Source organism: Ursus americanus, chromosome 8 (assembly GCF_024610735.1).
Source record: "Ursus americanus isolate L20-20 chromosome 8, mUrsAme1.1.p, whole genome shotgun sequence".
NCBI lineage: Eukaryota > Metazoa > Chordata > Mammalia > Carnivora > Ursidae > Ursus > Ursus americanus.
This window is the reverse complement of record NC_142134.1, coordinates 79791962-79815384: the sequence shown is the minus strand read 5'-3', so window position 1 is coordinate 79815384 and position 23423 is coordinate 79791962. Positions and strand designations below refer to the sequence as shown.

Sequence of the window (23423 nt, the reverse complement as noted above, 5' to 3'; positions counted from 1 at the left end):
GTGAGGTCGGTGGTGCCGCCCGCGCACATGCCTGAGAACTTGCTGCCCAACGATCTTCTCCCAGCCACCCACTGCTGGGCTGGGAAGCAGGCGCCGTGGGGATGGGGGGGCGCTCTGGAGGATGAACACCTCCCACGTGCCGGGCCCTCCCCCCCCCCCATGCTGAGCACTAGTCAGGAGAGCCCTGAGTGCCCGGGGCACATCAACTGCGGGAGAAGCAGCCCATCTCGTTGGATCACTAAGCGAACCTGGAGCTGTGCTGAGCACAACAGAGCGGGGGGGGGGGGGGGGGGAATGCCTTCAGGCCACGGAGCTGGTGGTTGTGGGGCTGGGGGCTCTGACCTGGTGCGGGAGGCGTCGATGGGCAGGCCCAGTGGACCAGCCCGCTCCTGAGGCAGCGTGAAGAGGCAGCAGTCTCACCCGAAGGCTCGTTCATGAAGGCCGACCGCTACTGGAGCCGCGGGGTCCCCAGAAGGGCCAGCGAGGGGGGGGTGCCTGAGGCAGGGCCCACCAGTCCAGCGGTGGCAGACGTGGTTCCTCTGCTTTCCCCAGTCCCTCCCTGTGGGCGGAGGGTGACACCCCCTACAGTGTCCCTGGGGTCTCGGTATCTCCAGGCAGACTTCCCTCATGAGTCAGAGAAGACCCTCCCTCAACTCCAACCAGACGCACACAAGGAAACTGAGGCGCAGAGAGGGGCAGACAGGCCTGAAGTCACAGCTGGTCTGACCGCACCCAGGCTCTGCCCACATGCACCTCAGGGCCCTCCGTCACTTGAGACCCTTACCATGAACAGAAGATGCCATGTCCCTGTGTCCCATGGGCCCCATTCTTTGGGTTATTTAAGGGGTAAGAGGGAGAGTGAACGGTATTTAGTTTCAAGGATCAAGAATTTCTGGTTGTTTCCCCAGCTCCCACCCCTCCCTCTTGCCTGGCCCCAGGTTCCTTTCCAACCAGCTCACCTCTGGGGGCGAGGGGGTGGCTCCCATGGGGGCCCTGGGTGTGATGGAATGTCTGGCTGGTGAAGGACCATGGGGAGGAGGCTGCTGGATTCCAGGAAACCTGGAGGGATTTTCCAGGCCAAAGACTGCGTGAGACAATACAGAAGCCACCTCTGAGAAGTCTGACGGCCAGGGCAGCTGGGGAAGGGGGCATGGAGGAGGAGGGTGGGGGAGGCTCCAGCGGGCCTAGCACAGAGCCTGCCCACATGACCGCTAGAGGCTTTGTCTACAGATCGACGGCACGATTCAATGAACAAATGACAACATCCAACGCTTACAGAACGTGGTGTCACACGCATCACCTGTGGAGCAAAACTCCAGGTCACAGTAGCCACAGCCCGTGCTATTGCAAAGGTGCCTGGGAGGGGGAGGGGAGGAGGGCAGGCGGGAAGGGAGGGAAGGGAGGAAGACAGGCAGGCAAAAGCCTCCCTCTGAACGCAGACACGTGAGAGCCACTCTTCTGCTCTGCCCAGCTGGCACGGGGCACCAGAGCACACCCTGGCCACACCTGGTGACACAGGAGCCGCGCCAAGATCCCAGCTGGGTCTCCCCAGAAACACACCCACTCACTCGAGCACATGCCATGGGAGACTTCACCAGGATGCTGGCCGTGGGACTGGCTAGACCGGCAAAAAGGTGGGGGAACAAAACACAAAGTGCCCCTCCGAAGGAAAATGGATGAACGTGGGTTATTCTTACAGTGGAATCCCCCCGTCATTACGGATCCGTTTTATAAACACAACGTTGAGGGGGGAGAGCAAGCCGCAGGCAGAGACGTCCATCATGGAACCAGCCATGTAGGTGTAAAGCACACGACACAACGGCACGCACCGTTTACGGACACAGACAGATGGGCCGACATCGTGCAAACACGCGGGAGAACGGGATACGTCCGTGTGCGTGCGGAGGTCACGTCAGGGGAGCGTGGGGAGCGAGAGAGGAAGCTTCTCTGCTGTATCTATAATGTTTCACTTCTTCCAAAAATCTCACACACATATGCCAAATGTCCACATCTGTCTAATATCCATGGGCGGCTAGGGATCAGTTACGTTGTTTCCCCCATTTAAATAGTTTCGCAATTGCAACCTTTTAGCCATTAGGATTCATCTTTGCTGGGCAGCAGCCGGAGCCGGGGGGCGGGTGGCAGGAGCCAGGGTTCCTGTCCTGAGCCCGCCACCACCCCCGCTGGGGAGCCTGGAGGACCCCAGATGCTCGCTCTGATTGCCATGTTTTCAAGTCCGCATTCCCGATATGTGTACTGATTTATATCTATCTCCACAGAAAATAGGACATTTTCCAGGATGGGATCAGCCAGCAAACGGAAGTACAGGCTCTAAGGTGATGCTGCGTGTGCACTGGCTTCCCGTGGGGACAGTGGTCTGAACTCTCTGAGCCTCAGTTTCCCCATCTGTAGATTGACTGGGAATGGACATCATGATTCTGCCTCGTAAGAGGCCCCAGTGCTGTTCCAAGTCCTTCGGGAGGGAGGGAGGGAAGGAGGGAGGGAGGAGGAAAACATGATCTGGATGGAAAAGGTGGGGCCCAGGCCTGAGAGCATTCAGCTGGATTTCCTCATCGGCAGAACCAGGATACCATATTCCCTGCCCGCCCCCCAAGCTGCCACAGGATCCAGACAACCCAGGTGTGGACAGACATGAGGACAAAGCATCCCCGGACAGCCAATGCCGCAGGGCATGGGGACTCAGAGGGCAGCTGCCTGGTTTAAACCCCGGCCCCGGGTGTCACTAGCTCTGTGATGGGCAGCAGGTGCTCCGCTAGAAACAGGAGAGCACAGTGCCCCCTCCAGGCTGTGGCGAGGAGTGCACATGGGCGCACCTGGACGGCCTGGCACAGTGTCCGGCACGGGTAGACCCTCTGCACACCCATGGGCAGGGCGGCACCTTGGCAGTTGTTGGCATGAGCTGTGGCAGTGAGAGGCGGAGCTGAAACACGGGTGGGGGGAATGGCCTCCGTCACGAGGACAAGCCTGTGGCTGGGGACAGGAAAAATCAAGATGCTGTCAGACCCGGGGCCTGTCTGGCCGTCCCTGGGGTGGATGAACCCCCAGGTGCCGCAGCTGTCCAGCCTGCCCGGCCACCCGTCGCACCGCCCTTCTCGGAGAGGGGTGGGCCGGCCAGGTGCCACACCACGCCCCACGGGCAGCCTGGGCACAGGCCCAGCACCCCCAGACTGAGCAACACAACCCATTGAGGGGCTCAGGCCCTGGCCTCTGGGACAGGCCACCAGCAACTAGGGCAAACAGTCAGTTCGCTGCCGGCACCCGACGAGCAGGTGAAATCGCACAGATGGGAACGGGACCCAGGAGCCGCCGAAGGAAACGGTCTGCAAAGGTGGGAAGGACGCGCTCCAAGGCGGCAAGACGGCCCTCTCTGGACGGCGGCACTGAGTCTCCCCTCTCCTTCTGGTTCCCCAGTTTCCATGACCGCTCACGACACAAAGGTCTCACTGGAACCAAGGCACGCTCTCACTCCAAGGTGACAGAATCTAGCACTGGGATGGGGTCCCCCAGGTCTGTGAATAATAGCAACCCCTGCCTCCTTCGTCTAACACTCAACGGTCTACACAGCACTTCACAGGGGTAAGTGGGACAGTCAGCATGCGGAAGATGAGGTCTAAAACACCAGCCCGCCAGGAATGAAAGGCAGCCATGTGATGCAGGGGACCAGGCTGTGGGTAGGGGGCCAGGGTCCAAGGTCAGCTGAGCTGGGACTAAATCCTGATCGAAACTTCCCTAAGCCTCAGTGTCCCCATCTGTAAAATGGGGACGATGTCGAGGGCTCACCATGTGCCGGGGACTTATGCAAGTGCTCAGTAGGCACCAGCAGGATCCCCCTTCAGATGAGGCAAAGAACGGGCACAGAAGTTAGACCACCCAGCTCCGACACGGGGCCACTTGTGTATCCTGGTGACCTCCCTGAAGAAACCTATGGGCATGATGCTTAACAGTTGTTTCAGATGAACCCAAGCCCCTTGTGGGGGGGGGGTCCTTCTAGAACTCTCTTTTCCCACTGAGAGTGTCAGTAAAGGTAAGACGGCTTCACCCAGCTGCTTCATGCTGCAGGGCCTGCCCCAGCAGCCCCCAGCTCGGCAGGGAGGAGGGGCCAGCCACAGAAACAGCCCAGCTGAAGCTTAGAGAAACCTCAGACTACAATTAGTTGCTACGGCCCGGGCCACGCCTCAGTTTCCCCAAGCCCTCGACCTGGCCTGGTGGCTTCTCTAGGAAGGGCACAGGCCCTGATCTCCGCGTCCCGGGCTGGCCCACAGTCTGCATGTGTGACGTCCCGGGGGTCCCCACACAGGACGCCTGGCACTGTCAGCATCAATACCAGGGCACCTCCCATGGGCCGAGTCCCACTCCGGTTGGGGAAGCAGCCCCCGTCTCCACACAACACTCAGTGTGGAAATGAGCAATTGTGTGAATCCACCCTTGGGTCCCAACATAGCCAGGCGGTGCAGGTGGGTCCTGGGCAGGGGACAGGAGCATCCCCCAGAAAAAGGGCAGAGGGGAAGAGAGAGGCAGTCCCAGGAGCAGGGGTGAGGGAATGTCAGGCGTGACCACAGTGGAAGGGTCAGTGGAAGAACAGAAATGCCAGTGTTTCTGTGATGGGACATTCTGGAAGACAGGTGGGGAAGCCCCACTGGGCTGGCGCTGGAGGCGGACACTCCGTGCGGGCAGAGAGACCTGTGTCCATAGGGGCAGCTCCCTAGAAGCAGGGTGAGCAGTAGCGAGTGGTGGGAGAGCACCAGCAAAGTGCTGAGAAGTCGGTGGTGTTTTCCGCTTGGCATCAAAACCCTCCCGACTCGCTCTTGGACTTCCTCCGCCCCAGCTGTTTTGCTCCCCAGCTGTTTTGCTCCCCCGACACCAGGCTCCAGATAAGGGTACCACCCACACTCCACACCCTCACACACACGCACCCCTTCATCTTGTTGTGACCAGGCTTATCTTTGCTTGGGAAGAAACAGCAAACACCTTCCAGAGAACTTTCTTAAGCAAATGGAATCTACAAACAGTGCAGTGAGCGCCACCATTTGCTCAGGCACCAGCAGGATCCTGAGCATGGTCACCATACCTTCCCTGCATCTTCTTGGGGCTGAAACCACAGCAGCGTGGAACAATGCTGGTGGGGTGACCGCACCCGGTGTCACCACTTCAAGAAGTCTTTGGGGACATCTGCTCAGCACACAGAAGCTCCATGCCCCAACCATCCCCCCCAGTTACCCACCCAACCAAAACACGCATTCCGTCCACCATACGATGTCACCCAGAAGGTACAGAGCATTCGTGATAACTATCCGATGCCAACCCACGGGGGAAAATAGATGGTGGTACAGTCACACGATGGCACGTGGCCCAGCAGTGAAGACACGGGACGGCTGCAGGGACGGCGCAGACGGATCTCACATGGGTGCATGAAAGCAGCAGACACACGGGACAGCACCCCGCTGCGTCCCCCCGATATCAGATCCAAGACAGGTGAGCCGAGTCAGCGGTGAGGACAATCAGAAAAGCGCTTGCTCTGGTTGAAGAGCACCTAGGAAGAGGTTCGGGAACGTTCTGCCTCATGCTGGGACGCGGTGTGCACAGTGGGCGTGTCTGCCAAAACTCAGTGAACTGCAGTTAAGGTGTGTGGATCCTGTACCTCTTCTCCCAGTAGGACCAGAGAAATACACACAAGTACAGAAGTCAAGCTGGTGGGTCTTGCTCTTCACAGGAATAGAGGTCAGCATTTCTGAAACGACTTTTTTCACATTTGAGGGTTGAGAAAATGAGTGGATACATTTAGGACAACGGAAGCCAGGCTCCTCCCTGTTGAGCAGGACAGTCATAAATATGGGAAGGGAGAACACCTGACTGGGCTCCAAGGTGCTGGAAGCATCCGTAGGGACTCAGTCTTATAAAGACGTGTGGATGGATGGATATGAGGGTTACGTGCACATACGTGTCTGCATGTGTACACGTGTGTGTTTCTCCGTGACCACCTGCCTTCTACTTCTCTTACGTACACATCCTTCCTCCCTCCTGCCTCCCTTATCCCCGCCAATAAGAGCTAAGGTTTCACTGCCCTGTTCACCAGGATAGCCTAGAAGTAATGATGTCACAGTAACAATGGGCACCTCTAGGGTCTGCGTTTTGATTTCTAAACACCATTTCCCTTGGCGAGCAGGCTGATTCCAGACCTGCTTCAAGCAAAGCAGAGGAGGAGCCTGGAACGGTTCTTGTGCTAGAAAGTACGGAAGGGCTCCAAGCATGACGGGCACAAGTCAAAGACACACAAGGCCCCTCACAGGGGCTCCCGCGGGCCAACTCTGGAGTCATTCAGGCATGAAAACAATGGGTAGCAGTGTATTACAGCCTATTAAATAAACTAAAAACTGAGGAGTCCACGTTGTTGAAAGAGAGAAAGAAAGGAAGAGAAAGGAAGAAAGAGAAGAGAGGGAGGGAAAGGAAAAGCTCTTTTTAACAGAAGAATGGCCAACTAATAAATTCAGAAAGGGAGGGCTTAGAAAATGGTCAGTAGAGGGGCGCCTGAGTGGCATAGCGGTTAAGCGTCTGCCTTCGGCTCAGGGCGTGATCCCGGCGTTCTGGGATCGAGCCCCACATCAGGCTCCTCTGCTATGAGCCTGCTTCTTCCTCTCCCACTCCCCCTGCTTGTGTTCCCTCTCTCGCTGGCTGTCTCTACCTCTGTCAAATAAATAAATAAAATCTTTAAAAAAAAAAAAAGAAAGAAAAAAAATGGTCAGTAGATGGTTTAAGAGGAATGGGTAAACCCCTGATGAGAACTTTGGAATACTGACCTATTCTCAGAGTCCCTTTCTAAATATTACTTACTGATCACAAGGAGAAGACAGTCACTTTACAGAGGTCTGCCAGTAAGTCATTGGAGGCCAGCAACACCAGGCTGGCCCAGCCCACGCGCCCTGGTACAGTACACTGAGGACACCGGGCACCCCAGCGGGACTGCTGCCAGAAACACGCCACGGCATCTCACAACGAGCAAACCCAGATGGACCTAGGGGGACAGCATCCTCCGAATAACCGGCCCGCACACGGCGGTTTGCAAAGACGGAGGAAGGCGGCTGGGAGCGCTGCACATACCGTGGGAGGTCCCGGACTGGCCCAGAGCTGGGTCTGGGAAGTGGCGTCTAGACACACAGCAGCCCCGGGGCTGCCGTAAAGTCTCAACACGGGCTGCGGGTTAGAACAGCAGGGTTGTAGCAAGACTGCGCGGTGCAGATAAACGGGCTGCGATTATCTCACACACTAGCCCCGTCCTCGGGAAACCGGGTGCACAGGGACTCCGCGTTGCCAACCGACTCTCAATATAGCCAGAAAGAAGTGTCTGGGAGTATCTAGCGTGCAGATGGACGGACAGAGGAGAGGAGCAGGGCCACGAAGCAACGCGCACCGGCTTCTGAGGGTAAAGGCAGACGGGCATTCCCCGCGCTATTTTCACACCTGCTCTAAGTTTAAAATTACAGCAAAATTGGGGCACCCGGGTGGCTCAGTCAGTGAAGCATCTGCCTTCGGCTCAGGTCATGATCCTGGGATCCTGCGATGGAGTCCCGCCCGCATCAGGCTCCCTGCTCAGCAGGAAGACTGCCTCTCCCCCTCCCTCTGCCCCTCCCCCCAGCTTGTGCTCACGTGCTCTCTGACAAATAAATGGAATTTTCAAAAAAAATTAGGAAGTCCAAAAGAAAAGGCTTCTAAATGCTTTGAAAAAGAAAAAAACAAAAACAGGGACGTCTGGGTGTCTCAGTCAGTTGAGTGTCTGCCCTTGGCTCAGGTCATGATCCTGGGGTCCTGGGATCGAGTCCCACATTGGGCTTCCTGCTCTGTGAGGAGTCTGCTTCTCCCTCTCCTGCTCCCCCTGCCTGTGCTCTCTCTCTCTCTTTCTTTCTCTGTCTTAAATAAACAATCTTTTTAAAAATTAAAAGTAAAAAAACTAATTCAGTATTCCATCAGCAGGGCACTGTGCATGCAAAGAGGAGGAGAACGTTCTAGGCCTCCGGGAAGTGCAGCATGCAGGGAAGGAGGGCGAGGCGGCACTGTGGGCCGGACTGTGAGGCTGAGCCGGAGAGCAGCTGGCACAGGCCGATCCCACGGCGGGCAAGGCCCTCTGCTCCCCCAGCCCTGCACTCGCGATCCCTGTGGCATGGGCGCTGGGGGCTCCGCGGCATCGGGCGAATCACCGAATGACGGGCAGGCACATGAGAAGTGACATGGACAGACACCTGCCTGCCCCGGGCGCCTCTAGACAAGGACAACCGACGTGTCCAGGCCCACCTCTGCGCATGGAGTCCAGCCGCCAGCGGCCGCCCTCCAGCCGAGAGAGCCCCCTGTCGACAGCCCTGCCCGCGTTCCTCCACCGAGACTGCGGCCAACCCTGTGCCCACGGCGCCCTCTGAACCCCAGAATCTGAGTGAGGGTGCCACACAAGGGGCTGACATACACCTGGGGAGCCCCTACCATCGGGCCCCCAGTGCAGCCACTCCAGAGAGGGCCCAGTGGTCCAACGAGTGGACATCAGGGCACAGGCAGGCTGGCTCTGGATTTCTCTACTTAGTTGAACATGACTCTCCCAGCGCTCACTCTCTTGCTTCAGAACACTTTCCAAAACCAAGGAAGAAAAAACTAAGGTCAATGTGTGTGCACTTGCAACTGACATCTCTGTGTCTGTAGGTCAGTCCGCGCTTGGCCGGGCTTCCAGAAGGAGGTAGCCGACTGGGCCTGAGAGGCGGACGGGCGATCTCAATTTCAGAGTTCGAGAAGTTTCCCTAGATCACCTCCCCCCAGTGGCATAACTGCTGAGAGCCCAGGAAAGAACTGGGCCAGGCACACCATTTTAGGGCCAAAGGTAGGGAATAGCAGCTTTGGTAGTTGGCCAGCCTTTAGGCTCACTTAATCTTCTGGCAAAAAAAGGGGGGGGGGTAGAATTGCCTTTTATGTACCTCTCAGAGAGGGGCAGAGCTTCCCCTGGGGGTGGGGCTCACCTGGCAGGAGGGGCCCAGCCAGGCACACAGGTCAGAAGGGCACAGGGAATGACGAGGAGGGGCCAGGAGGGCTTCCCTGGAAGGGGATCTTAAGAGACACACTCCACTGAAACATAAACTGAATTTTGAAAGACAAGTCAGAGTTCAACCCCGGGGAGGGAAGAAGGTAAAGGGGTCCCAGGCAAAGGGCACGGAAGCCCAGAGGCAAAGTAGAAGACACTTGCACGTGCCGGGTAGCGGGGGGGAGGGGGAGGATAGTCAGGGGTCAGGCTGTGGCAGGTGGCTAAGGCCACCGGGCAGGGGCGCCCAGGGGGAGCGCAGGGTTTATAAGCCACAGCTGGGCTGACGGGGGCCGTGGAGGCTGCAGACTCCCCATCCAGCATGCTCTGTGCCCTGCTTCTCCTGCCCAGCCTCCTCGGAGCCCTGGCAAGCCCCATCACTGCCCCCAGCAGCATGCGGAGGGCTCTGCCGTGTGGTGTGGGGACCTGCAGACAGCATGAGGTGCGGGGCCGTGGAGCACTGCCTGCAGACCATCTGGAGTCAGCCCACCACCAAGTCCCTGACCTGCCACCCATGCCTGGAGCTGATAGCAGAGGCCAGCAACGGGCTGAACACCAATGCCACAGAGACGGAGGTTCTGGCTCTGGTGAGACATCCCGTGAGTGGCTTCCCAGCCAGAAGTCTGCAGCCGAATGCGAAAGGATAGTGGGCACCCAGGGCTCGGCCATCCTGAGCTCGCTGGGCTGCACGCCAGGCACCGTCCCGCAGGCTGGGCAGGGCCCCGCACCCCTGTGTGCCACACTCACCCACTGCCGGCCCCGCTGCCGCACCGGCCGCCCAGGCGCCACCCTCCAGGGACGACACCTCCAAAGGGGTGCCCTCCTTCGAGGTCGCCGAGTCCCTCCGCTCCTGGCCCCTGCCAATCCCTGGGGGCCCCATACGCCGGACTGTGTCGGTCTGGTTGGGTCCAACCTAACTTGGCAGATGTGACCACGAAGGAGCACTGTGAGTCCCTGGGGGGCTCCGGGGGTCACCTTGGCAAATCCTCCACTTTCTCTCCCCTGCTGAGCAAATACTGATGCTGGCCGCACCCCTGGAGATCTGTGGGAGGGCGGGCTTCTGGAGGAGCTGAAGAGATCCACTCGCCCCGCTCCCGCCGCTGGTGTGGACAGGGTCCAGCGCCCGAAACCGGTGTCACCAAGGATGAAGAGTCAGGCCATGACCCGCGCAGTGTGTCTGCAGGTGATCCAGGAGCTGGACGAGCCGCTGGAATCCAGGAGCCCAGAGGTCCTCAAGGACAACACTGGAGCATGTGTGTTCAGTCCTGTCCGCCTCCATCACCCAGAAGGGCTTCCCCTTGGCAGACACCTACAGCATGTCCTTGGAGCACCTCATGCAGTCACCCCAGAAAGGAAGTGTAAGACCCTTGAGGTGTGCGGCGACCCCAGGGGGACCCAGGAAGCTGGTGAGGCCCTTGCAGCCACGCTGTCCTTGGAGGCAGAAGGCGGTGTGTCCTGCCAGGTGTGCAAGCGTCTGGTCAGCCACGTCACCGACAACCTGGGGACCCACGGCACGGCGGACAGCATCCCGCCATCTTCAACACCACCTGCTCTCTCCTGCCCATGACCCTCCAGTACCTCGTGACCGAGCTCGAGCCCAAGCTCGTCAACACCCTTGTGGGCACGATGGAGCCCGGGGCCCCGTGCAGCATGATCCGTGCCCGCCACGCCGAGCTGCTGGGCACTGGCCGTTGTGCCATGGGCCCAAGCTTCTGGGGAAGAGCCAGGAGTCCGCCCCGGCGTGTGGCCCTGGGGCTCTGCCACAGCCGCAGCCTCCCACACCGGACGGCACCCGGGACCGTGACCTCCAGCGATCCAGGGCCTGCGAGCGCCCGCCTGGGAGGCCCTGACTCCTTGAAGCCCCAGGGTCCCTACGAGGTGGGTGCTCCCCCATCCCCATTTCCCAGACAGGACACTGAGGCTCTGGCTGGGAGGGCGCAGAACTGAGATCCAGATCCTGCAGAGCTCTGTCCCAACAGCCCCGCCGTGCGGCTCCGCCCTCACACGCATCTCCAACAGGTGACGAGCATGCCCTGCTCCAGCTCCGGCCTGTCGCCTCCACGGTCACGACACTGCTGCTGGAACACAGGCATGCTTAGCCTGAGGCTCTGGACCCCTGGACGCTGGCGCCTGCGGAGGGCAGTTAGTGCCCCCTCCACCTCGCGGATGAACACCCCAGCTGTGAGCTGGGGGGTGGGGGTTCTGGCTGAAGTGAGCAGTGGCGAGGGCAAAAGGCATCACGGGCACAGGCCCATCCCTCTTATCACACAGCTTGGGCGCAGGGGCCTGGTCCCAACCAGAGTCTCCATCACTTGCTCAGGCCAGAGCTTCTCGACCTGGGGTCCCCGGAGGTGGCCCCGAAGAGGCACGTGAGGTGTGAGTGTCTGTAACCTTTCTGGGGAGGAGCCTGGGGCTTTGACCACATCTCCAAGAGGTGGCTGGCTTCAGAGCAGTCCTTCCCAGGCCTCTGCCGGCCCCGGGGATCTTCTCCCTGCGCCCCAGACTCGCAGCCTCCCTAAAAACAGCCAGACACAAACCCGTATGAGGAGAGCCAGGGGGGTTGCTGGGTAAGAGCCCACAGGGACAGTGCAGAGTCTGGCGCAACCTCTGGGGGCCATGCAGCAGCACCAGCCAACAGCTGCCCGCAGTGGCAAACAAGGCCCTTCATCTGCCAGAGCCTCGGTTTCTTAATCCGTACAGTAAGGGTGACCACACCTGTCTCACAGGGATGTGAAGACCATTCAAGGAGACGCCCGCGAGCTTCTTCCCCCGCAGAGCACAATCGGTCTGCTGGGACCAGCAACGCCCCGCTCAGGGCTCCCAGAGGACTCTAGCTGTGCAGAAGCATTCCCCAAACGCTCTGTGCTGTTTTTATTCTCATGGAAGTTCCGGTCCGGGAGCTGCCACCACACCTGCCCTCCTTCTGGCCTCCCCCAGGTGTCCCCTCCCACGGGAAGCCGTCCCTGATGCCCTCAGTGCAGTCTGGGCATCCGCTGTGTTTTCCTCTCATGCTGCATTGTCACTGTGGTCTCCCTGGTACCCCAAGCCCCTGGGGGACAGACGTGACATGATCCCTGCTATGTCTGGCGCCCGGCACAGGGCTGGCATACAGTAGGTGTTCGAACACTTGTGGGACACACATACAGGCGGCGTGTGTCATGGAAGGCCTGGCCAGGTAAAGCCCAGCAGCTGCCTTCAGACGACTCCCCCTGGAACAAGAGAAGGGCCCAGATCTGAGTGGGTTCTCTTCTCCAAGATACCATACCTGAGCCCTTAAGTAGACATCTGGGGCCGTAGCCATTGCCCCAGGGAGACAGGCATGCTTAGCCTGAGTCTCCATACCCCTCAACACAGGCACTTGTTGGCTGGCAGGCCTGGGCCCCCAGGTCAGCCCTGTCTAAGGTGCGCACAGCAAAGGGACCGCCCATCTGAGGGCCGGATATGGCCACGGGAAGGCAATCCACACTGGATTTGGAAACAGACCCCTCGGGCTGGGTGGACTTGCAAATGACTGGACTGGGCATGACTACCGTCTCCAGGAATGGCCCTACAGAATGTCGGCCTGTTGGTGTCCCCACCACGGACGAAGGCTCACCCCTCCGGGACAGGATAGAGCCTCGGCCCTTCCTCTGGCCCGTCTAAGGGTACACCTGCTGACAGCTACCTGAGACATCACTGGTCGCACACAGCCGGCCTTCCAGAGCCCAGGAGGGGCTCAGTGCCACACGGTGACCCAGCCATGCACAGCTGAGATGCTTCCCAGATCCTCCAGCCCCGAGCTCGCCCACCTTCCCCCAGTGCACAGCTACCCACAGCAGGCAGGCAGGGTGGGCTCTCTCAATGCCCCTTCCCTCTGCTCGCCCCCACTCCTGGGCCTGGGGACCATCTGCTCCCACGGACCCACTGTATGGCTGGGACTGTGCGTGGGCCCAGCCGGTGCCCTCCACACGGATGGTCGTCCGTGACCCACGTGCCCCGGAGCCCAGATGGTGATGACCCTGCAGCTTCCAGCTTCAGCTCCAGCTGGATGGAGGCCTGGTTCCAAGCTCCAGGCCTCCTGCAGGCACGGGGGCTCCACTCGCTGCCTCCACTGTCCTATACACCCCTACCTGGAGATACCGTGTGCCCCATTCCAGGCCTCCGCGATGAAGCGAACATCGCAGCAAAGCAAGTCAAACAAGCATTTTGGTTTCCCAGTGCAAAGAAAAGTTCCGTGCACGCTACACCGTGGTCGACCATGTGTGCATGTGTCAAAAAGGACAATGTGCACCCCCTAACCAAAAAACACTTCATTACTAAAAAATGCCAACCATCATCAGAACGTTCAGCGGGTGGGAATCACTGATCACAGATGACCATACCTCATAGAAGGAGAGTGGAAAAGTTTGAAATAGCGCAAGAATTCCCAAGACGGGGCCGGAGACACAAAGGAAGCCAATGCGGCCGGGAGTGGCGCGGACAGCCCTGCTCTGAGCACGGTTGCCGCAGCCCAGCAATCCATGAGACACGCTGCGTCTGGGCACGGCAATAAAACGAGGTATGTCTATAAGAAATGTCATTAACAAAAAAATCAGAGGAACCGAAGACCAAACCGAACCACCGCGGCACGCCCACATGAGCACCTGCCCCGCCCCGAGGCGGCGTCCTTCCGGGATGCACCAGACCCTTCCTCGGGGACTCCGCCAGGCGGGTGCTGGCCATCCTCCCGCATCATCCGAAGTTAGAGGAAAACCCGCAGAGGGTGACCCTCAGGCTTCCCCATCCCCATCAGGCTGAGAAAGGGCTTGGAGGAAGAAGTATGTTTGGTTGTTTCTCGTTTGAGAAAAGTGATTTATTGGTAGAAACTTTGCACCAGATGTTGATATACCCAGTGGGGGCCCCTCTTTTGGAAAGACTTCACGTACACAAATCTGGGACTAGAAAATGCAGAAGAGTAGTCGTGGCGGACAGCCACCTGCCCGTAGCAGGAAGCGGGCGCCTGAGCCCAGGCAAGGCACGCGTGGGAGAGCCCCACGTGGCACCACCTTTCCTTCTTCCTTAACTTTCGCTTTGACCTCCAGGCATGAAATAATCTCCCCTGTGCTGGGAAGGAAGCCTAGGAAAGCTTCCCAAGCACACCTGAGTATACAGCATGCCCTGGGAACTAGGACAGTGGCCACCGGTCACCCCCGCAAGGGCTTCCCACCTGCCCCAAGAGCTCTGCTTGGCATCACTCCCTACACTCCATGACCACCAACAGACAGGCACCATTCTCATTCCATTTCAGAGACCAGAGAGGTTCAGTAACTGGCCCATGGTTACACAGCCAGCCGGCAATGGAGCCAGGAGTCCAGTCCAGGCAAGAGCGGGTTCCAGGGTCTGCGCTCCTGACCCTCCCACCCGCCGCAGCCGAGGTCAGAGTTCAAGTTCTGAGTCCCCTGCTCCGTGTCTCTGCCCCAACCTCCCCACTGAAATGGGATGATCCCTACCTCACTGCGTCCGCAGCAGGATTCATGACCTGTGTGGAGGGCACAGCTCAGTACGCACACCGTCAGTGAGGGGCCTTCCAAAACCCTCCCCCATCCGACATCTTTCCTTCTGCGTCTCCAGCCTGCCTCCTCGAACACGTTTTCAAGGTTTGGTTTGGTTTTTGCATATCCTCCTCGTGAGACACACGGTGATTTCTGGGGCCTACACGGCTGATGAACTAGCTTTAACTGCTCTGCTGTTTAGTGCTTCCCTCCCCAAGTCACCTCCCCAAATTCCTTCCAGATTGGCAAGCTGGGGCTGATCTGCTAGCTGGCTCCTGGAGCCGAGCCCCTGGGAGAGCAGGGCCACCCTCCCCTGCCGGGCCTCCGCGGGCGAGTGGAGGCATCGGGGAGCTGCTCGCTCAGCGGACATGCCCCTCGCTTCCCCCAAACCTCCATGCAGTGTGTCACTGTGTGTGCACACACTCGCATCTGCAGGGAGGCTCCTGTGCAAAGCCGAAGGCCAGGGTTGCCCCCATCCCAGCTCCAGCCCAGCCCGGTGCAGTGAACGGGGCCAGCTCTGCCACTCTCCCTTCTCCCTCCATCTCGGCTGCCAAAGGGCCCCAGCAACCCACAACTTCTGGAAGTAGAAGCCCTTCCTACAGGCCCTGGGCTCACTGCAGCGCCCAGCTCAGCAGGCGCCTCCCTGGTCCTGCCTCCTCCAGCCCTCCCAGTCCGTCCTCATCCCACCCTCTCTGAGGGGCAGCCCCTCCCTCCTGCAGCACTCATTCAGTGTCACCTCCCAGTGAGGGCCTTGCCCCGACCTCCCCGCCCCGCTCCTGGCTCCCTCCTCCCTCAGCCGCTACCACTACAGAGCCCACTACTGATGCCACTTCTTACTGGCATCTGTGGTCCTCTCCCCCGAGCATCAGAAACCGACTCCAGGCAGAGATTCTGCTGCAGGCATCCCCACTGTTCCTGACTCCTAGCTCGGAGCCGGCTTCGAACAGGGCACCGTGAGTGTGTGTGGGATGCAGTCATGAACGCTGGCTCTGTGTGACATCATCTTCAGCCGAAACCTCCCTCAGGCTCGTAGGCAGGGACCACCAGGCCCGGACAGCTCCGTGGGGTCAGCTGTTCCTGAGCCGCGGCCAGACCTCCCCGGAATACCATATGGGTGCTCCATCCCTCAATAAATCAAAGCGAATTGGCTCTGCTTAGTTCCAACTGCCTTCCCTGCGATGCTGTGCAAACGAGTATCCGTCAGGGCCACGGCAAAGCCACAGCCAGATGGGCTGCCCCCGAGGGCCCACAGCTCACAGCTGGCCTGGCCCTGGCTGCGCAAGGCATCCACGGCCTCCCAGACAGCCGTGAGAGCAGACCCCGGACAAGGGCTCCATTGCCCTCCCTGTGAGCCCTGGACTCTGCCGCACCTTGGTGGTGGTCAGCTGTCCAAGGCAGTGTCGCACCCGTTCCCGAGTCAGGGGCACACCCACCGCACCCCACTTCTGTCCCCACTCAGGCGCTCTGGCCCATCCGGGGCCGAACGAGCAGCAGCATCCTGGGGGCAGGAGGCCAGGACGGCTCTTTCCACTTCACTCCCAGCCGGGGCACCAAACACTGGTCAGGACGGGATGCGGGAGATGCGCAGCCCAGCAGCCCAGGACGTGCCCGAGCTCTGCGGCCAGAGACGGACAGCGTCTTGCCTGAAGCCCCAAGCCCCAGCTTAGACTGCATTGAGGGTCTGGCTCCAAAGCAAGGGGTGGGGTGAGAAGCAGCCACCCATGTGTGGCCACTCAGAGCCATGCAGGGGCATGAGCCCTTCCCTTAGCAAGAGGCCCCCAAAACAGTGCTGCGTGCGCCCCACACCGATAAGATCATTGTCACACTACCCTCGAGACTCTAACTGTGCCAGAATTCTCCTCGGAACACCCAGAAGTCCCCAAACCTAGGCTCTAGCCCAGATGCCCTACCCTGGCGGCTGCCCGTGTCAGACACTCACTGCACCCATCACTGCAGGCCCAGAAACGGCCCCTGCCCAGCTCCTGCCACCACCGCCACCTCCTGGTCTACATGGCCCAGCTTCCATGGCCTCCCCCAGGAAGGCGGCCCTCATCACCCCATTGCTCTGAAACATCCCAGATTCACCGAGCCCCTACTATTAACAGGGGCCAAGCCTGGCTCTGCTCCTGGGCCCTTTCTGGAATAGATGGGGCATCCCGGAACCACACAGCAGAGCAGAAAGCATAGGCTTTGCCCACGGGCACATCCGAGCCAGGCTGTGCCACTAGCAGCTGCGTGGCCTTGACCGAGTTACTTCACAACTCGGAGCTTCCGTTCCCCTGTGAGGATGCCGTGGATAACAAAGGACTCTGTCCGAGGACTAAGCGAGGTGACCATGTCCAAGCCTGCCCCATGCCAGGCGCACACAACAGCAGATTACCTGTGTTAGCCTGTCCATCTGAGGACACCAACCCCGTCCTGAGCTGACCGTCCGCAGCTTTCTGTAGCTCAGAGAAGCCTGGAAACTTGGCCCAAGGCCCACCGCCCAGAGGGAGCCCTTAAGGGCCTGAATTCACCAGATGGGTCTGAAAGAGCCTATGGCCAGGTGACTCGTAAGCACCTGCCTGCTTACTCAGATCCATGCTCTGAGGGGGAGACTCTGAGAGACGTGGGGCGGGGGTAGGGGGAAGAAGAGAGATGCAGAGAAGGGATCTTCCCTTCTCTGTTTGAAGCCGTTCTGGGTTTTCCCTCCAGAAACTGGCACCCACAACACTTGGAAAACATGGTGCTTAATAACTGACCCCAAGGGCCGCCCTCGGGTCAGCAGCGTGGGCTGGGAAGGTTGTTCCAGAGCCGGACGCAAAGCCCTGGCTGTTGAGGCCGGCCCAGCCATCCTGGCTTCTCCACCTGGCTCGGGGCCACCGGCCCAGCAGCCAACTCCGTGCTCACTGACGGTGGGAAAGTTGTGTCAGGCGTGGCGGGCCTGGGCGCAAGGACTTCCCAAGATAAACACGGACGCTGGCACACCGCCGCGGCTCCCGGGCTGTCCTGGCACGTCTGCGGCCCAACGCCGCTGCCACCGCCCGGGAGTCCGAAGTGGGATTGCTCCGGGAAGACCCTGCGATGGGTAGCGCAGCGGGGGGGTGGGTGGAGGATGGGGGATGGAAAAGTCCTGCAGGGGGAGGCCAAGGGGTTTCCCCCTGGAGGCCCAGGCCCGACTCTGCAACCCCTGCCGCCTCCCCTGCGCACCTGCTTCCCTCCTGTAACCGAAGTGGGTGGGCTCGATGGGGTCCAGCACCAACGCCCCAGAGCTCAGGGTCAGGCACGATGATGACCGAACCTGGGCCCTCCTGGCAGACAGCGCGGCGGCCCCCGCCTCCCCTCCCTCTCCTTGCTCCCGAGGTCAGAACCCTAGGCTGCTCCTGGGATGTCCCAAAATCCTTCAGTGCTCACAGCTCAATAACACTCTCTTCAGGTCTTCTTCTGGGAAATGAAGCACAGCTGAAGGGTCGCCTGCCCGTAGGCCACCAGCACGTGGCCTCTGCAAGCCTCCTGTCTCCTCAACCAGCCCGGGGGCACTGGACCTGCTCTGTATTCGGTTCCCGAAGCAGTGGCCCGATCCCTGTCCCACACCAGCTTCCAGGCCGGGCCCCCCAGGGGAGGCGCTCGGGGGCTAAACCACCCGCAGAAAACAGACGGTGCCTGGGACAGGCTCTCCTGCTTAAACGTCACCAGCGCCTCGGACGGGGAGCTTCCTGCGCGCTTTGGCGCAGGAGATGGCCAGTCGGGCCTGTCCTGCGGGACTCCGCAGACAGCAAGGGAAAGGGCTTGGGGGCATCCCGCTAAACTGAAAACACAAGCCTCTCATGTCGCTGCGCCGGCTACACTCGCCCTCAGTGTGGAAGAATCCGACAGCCGGGAACGTGCAGGAATGCAGAGAGCACCCGAGGGTCACTTGCAAGCCTCCAGAATCCAGGCCCGTGCCGGGGGGGGGGGGGGGATGGACACTTCACCTGCCCACGTGGCCCCCAGGCTCCCAGCCACACCCGGTGAGGGGAACCTCACCCCTGGCAGCTCTCCCAGGACAGAGGGCCGGCCCCATCAGGAGGGGGTTAGCATGGCAGCCTCGGGGAGTGCGGGCCGCGGGATTTGACGTCCCCCCACCCCGACTTCAATGCTGGCTCCCACACACCCTGGCCTGACCAGGTGACCTTCTGGGGCCGAGTGGATGCCCATCCGTGTGACAGCGTGCTAAGCAGACTTAACGGGACTTGCAGACACGACGGCCCTCCCGGCGCCCCGCACCCTATAGTGACCATGAAGCAACGGTCCCTCGTCAGTCCCTCATCCTGCTCCTGCTGAGACCCTCCTGGGAAAAGCCAGCCCCACCGGGACCCCACTCCTGCCATCACGAGGGGGTGCCACCAACATGATGGGCCGCTCTGGGCAAGCCGCCGGATCTGTCTAAGACTCCGCTTCCCCCGCTGACTCAGAGGGCCGTGCAGACCCGGATTTCACAGCCAGCAGGCAGGGCTCAGCGTCCACACTGGGCAAAGACAGTGAAGCCAAGAGGCAAAGCACAGACACCTCGGGGGCACACGGTGCTCAGGCCGGGACCTCCCAGGCCCTCCTGCCTTTCCGCCCTGGCGCTTCGGCTTCTGAGGCTGTGCTGCGAGCTGAGATTACTATCCCGCTGCTTGGAAGAGGAACACAGAACTGTCCGACATCTCAGGCCCCGTCACCTCCTCCTGACACGCGGCCAGGAAAAGCGCGAGGTGCCAGGGTTACCGGCGGCCAAGTTTCCGGGGAGAAGCCGGCACCATCCCAGCTGTTCTGCGGGGCCAGCAGCGTCCTTCCAGCCAGCTACTCATAGACCTGCCCAACCCGGAAGGCTGGAGGACCCGGGAATCTTCCTGAACAATGGCGTGCTGACACCAGCTCATGCCAGCTCACTCTGGCTCACACCTGCTTACACCAGCACCCCCTGGCTCACTCTGGCTCACACCGGCTCACATCAGCTCACACCAGCTCACACCGGCTCCCTCTAGCCCACACCAACTCACATCAGCTCACCCCGCTAGCTAGAGCCAGTGACGTACATCTCCAAACCGCATTACAGCTGGAGCACGGCCGTGGGGGGGAGTCTGCCCCGTGGACGCTGATCAGCACGACACGCTAGGGTTCTTTCCTGGGGTGCTCGTTGTGAAACATTTGCCAGCACCCCACTGCTTCTAAAGCTCACACCCCTGAGAAGGCGGCTTGAGTCTCCCGAGCACGGACTCTGCCTGGAGACACACCAGGCGCTGGGCGAGGGTGGGCTCTGGTCCCAGTCTGGTCCCCAGCAGGAAAGAGACCTGCCCCCCGACCGCCCAGAGCAGCTCGCAGACCAGCCAAACCAAATGTCCAGTCTCTGCTTTCAACTCCATGGACAGAGAGCTCCTGTGCACCAGGCACTGTTCTAGGCCCTCTGGCAAGAGCGGAGCCCAGGCAAGGACACGGCTCCCTCCCGCCTGTGCCCGGCACAGACGCGCCATACAGGAAGAAACACCACCAAGGTTTGGAAATGAGGACTTGATTAAAATAACAGCATTACAAATACTGCACTTAGATCCTGAGAGACTATGATCAACACCACAGAGAAACTGCACCTAACACGTAGGGCTGGTGACACAAGGCTGTCAGGACGGTGGCTCTGACGAGGAGGCCGACCCAGGAGATGCTGTTATCCCGCCTGACCCATGCGGAGCTAACCTGGGCTCAGAGAGGGGGAGGGACTTCCCCAAGGCCGCACAGCTAATAAGACAGAGCCAGGAGGGACTAGTCATCACTCTGAACAGCCTGTGTTCTCGGCCACCTGTCACGCTATCTCCAGGAGAAGAGAGGAAGTGCAGGAGCACAGGAGCCCGTGGGGCAGAGGCCGCGAGACTCTCATTCAGTTCTCAGTTCCCAGAGCCAAGGGGTGCGTCCAGAATGTGCTCAGTGCTCCGAAAAACTCACTGAAGAGAGGGAGCAAAGGGGGAGAGGGAGGAGCGGACAGGAGGGAGGGGACAGAGGGGAGAGGACAGAAGGGAGGGAGGGAGGGGACAGGAGGGATGGAAGGGACAAGAGGAAGAGGACAGGAGGGAGAGAGGGGACAGGAGGGAGAGAACAGGAGGGAGGAGGGGACAGGAGGGAGGGGACAAGGGAGGGAGGGGACAGGAGGGAGGAGGGGACAGGAGGGAAGAGTGACAATGTTTCAGATCAGTAAGGGTTCCAGCTGATGGCACCAACTCATGTCTGATTATGTGACACCAGTCCTGAAACTCAGCTTCTAGGACCTTCCCCTGTCCACTTACTTACTCCTGTACATTCCCGCGCCATCAGCTGAAGACGCGCTGAGCACCAGGGCCCTTGAGAGGCCTCTCCCCCCAGTCCTCTCCCACCGGCCCTGGGGAGCCTCTGCCAACTCTTCTTCACCCAAGGCTGGCTCAGGGGCCACCCTTCAGCTCATTCCCCATGGAACGGAAAGATGCTATTCCTTCTCCTCCAGGCCTGGCATCAGTCTGACGACAGGGACCGCAGGGAACAGACATCAGGAGTTGTAACAGAGGTCACAGGTCATGCCCAGGAAGAGTGGGCCCCTTGCAAGGTGCCCGCAGTAACTGCCACCCTCCTCAGCAGAGCTCTGGGAGGAAACAGACCCATTTTACAAGTGGGCGAATGGGTTCAGACAAGCGAGTGACTTGCCCAGGTCCACTTGTGAATGGCAGAGCTGGGACATCCAGAATTGGGGTGCCCGTAGTGTTCCCAAATATAACAAATGTTAGTGTTCACCTCTGAGCCAAAGAACAGTCACAGCAAAATAAAAACAGCTAAACCTTGGGCCCTCGTGTCAGCGAACTTTACCAAGAGTATCGTGCTTGACCCCGCAGCTCCTTCTTCGTGGACGAGGAAGCCAGGGCTCAGAGAAACGGACTGACTGTCCTGGCCCCAGCTAACGACGGCAGAGCTGGAGAACCCCGGGATGCCCCTCGGCCACCAGCATGTCCCCTGGACGCTGTTCGCTCTGTAAACAGGTTTATGGCCCCATCCTTCAAAGCGCACTCAAGCAAGGTTTATTACATAATAGAAAACAAAGATAGTGTTTTCATATGTTTCCCACTCAGGGAGTTTTATTAAAATGCAATAAATCTCCAGGGCAGAGTGAGATTTTAATGCAAAGGGCAGGGGATCCAGCTCTGCTCTTCTGTAGACCGCAGGGAAAGGCAGGGGCGGGGCCGGGCAGGGGGAGGAAGGGGTGTGGGATAAGAGTGGGGGAAAGAATGGCACACTCGGTGCCCGCCCCAGACGGGCTCTGCACTCAACTGGGTCCTGGAGGGGCGAGGAGGGATGAGGCCTCATGGTCTCCCCCTCTCCATATTCCACTCTGCCAGTGGGCCTCCCCACACCACGAGATTGCTCCCCCACTGTCCCCACCAATGCTGCAGCCATGTGCTTGATCCAAACCACAATCCCGTGCCTCGCTCCCCACCGCCTACAGGACAGAGTCCGACCCTCCTGTTCATGCATACAGGGCTCCTGGCCTCACTGGCGCCCCAACCCTCACTGGCCCCCCAACCTTGTCTCCCATCATTCTCTGACCACCTCACAGTTTAGCCCCTCCCAACTTCTTAGGATTCCTCCCACCAGGCTGGCCCGTGCCTCCGTGTTTCCACAGGAAATGTTCCCTCTATCTAGAATGCCTTTCCCCTGCATGTCTGCCTAGAAAACTCCTATTCATCCTTCCAAGCCCAGTTCAGATATCACCTCCTCCGAAATGGCCAGTTGCCCTCTCCTGCAGGTGGCTCCACAGCAGATGTGGGTCCCGCCATCAGTCGCTTCCTCCCTAACAAGGCTGCTGTCTCATTCATGGCCAGTCCGAAGGCATGGCAACGTGCCGGCACCAAGAGGATGCTCAAGAAACATTTATAGTATTTAATTATCTGAAAATGTGTCTTAATATTTTGGGTTCATGAGGGTGGCCCAGTCAGGCTTTCAACAGACCAGAGACCCAGAGACAACCGAAGGGCCACCATCTCTGGATGCCTTCACGCCCACTGTGCTGAACAGAAAAACAGACCCCCAAACACGTCCACATCCTTGAGCAAATGCCACCTTATGGGCAAAACGGGCTTTGCTGATGCGATTAAATTGAGAACTTTGAGACGGGGCATCTTCTTGGACTCTCCCAGTGAGCCCGATCTAGTTACATGGCTCCTTGAAAGCGAGGACCTGCCCAAACTATGGTCAGAGAAAGACAGGAAATAAAAGAGGAGCCAGAGAGAGGCCATGCTGGGCAGGGAGGGCGGAGGAGGGGCCACGAGCCAACTCAAGCACAGGGCCTCTTGTGGCTGCAAAAACGCCAGCATCCAGATTCTCCCCTAACGTCTCAGGAAGGAACGCTTGGTTTTAGCCAGTGGGGCCCATTTCCCGTTCGTGGCCTCCAGAACTACATGGTAATGAATCTGGGTTGTTTGAAGCCACTAGGTGTGTGATAATTCGTTGCAGCAGCAAAAGAAAATGAATGTATGAATGCGCCAGCCTGGCTACTTTCGGGGGACTCTCCCCAACCCTGGGCATCCCCCGTCTCTACGCCACTGCCTGCCTCTCCTCCTGCCTTGATTCCTGTCCCCTGCTTCACCTCCCCTTTCTGCCGGGCGAACTTCTATTCATCCTTCAGAACCCATTTCCAAGGTCTCTTTTATGGGACGCTGTCCCCACACCTCCAGCAAGCCAGGACACCACAGCCCCTGAGGCTCGGCCAGGCCTCACAGTATTTCACATACCAGGGGACCCCACCCCGGATCCCCTGTTCTCCCACGGCTCGGTGACGTCCAGATGGCAGACACCTGTGTTCCATTCGTTCTTAGTCTCTGATGCCTAGA

The 23423-nt window shown here is 59.6% G+C and overlaps 2 protein-coding genes across 5 annotated transcripts in view; one reads left to right on the top strand and one right to left on the bottom strand.

Moving 5' to 3' along the window:
• The window catches only part of SORCS2 (sortilin related VPS10 domain containing receptor 2), a 451416-nt gene that overhangs the window by 232824 nt on the left and 195169 nt on the right, over positions 1-23423 (bottom strand). The window lies entirely within an intron of this gene.
• On the top strand, positions 9393-10637 carry PSAPL1 (prosaposin like 1). The gene is given in 7 exon segments (XM_045789527.2): positions 9393-9450; positions 9453-9506; positions 9509-9658; positions 9661-9966; positions 10081-10303; positions 10305-10405; positions 10408-10637. Coding segments are annotated over 7 exon segments (1122 nt in total).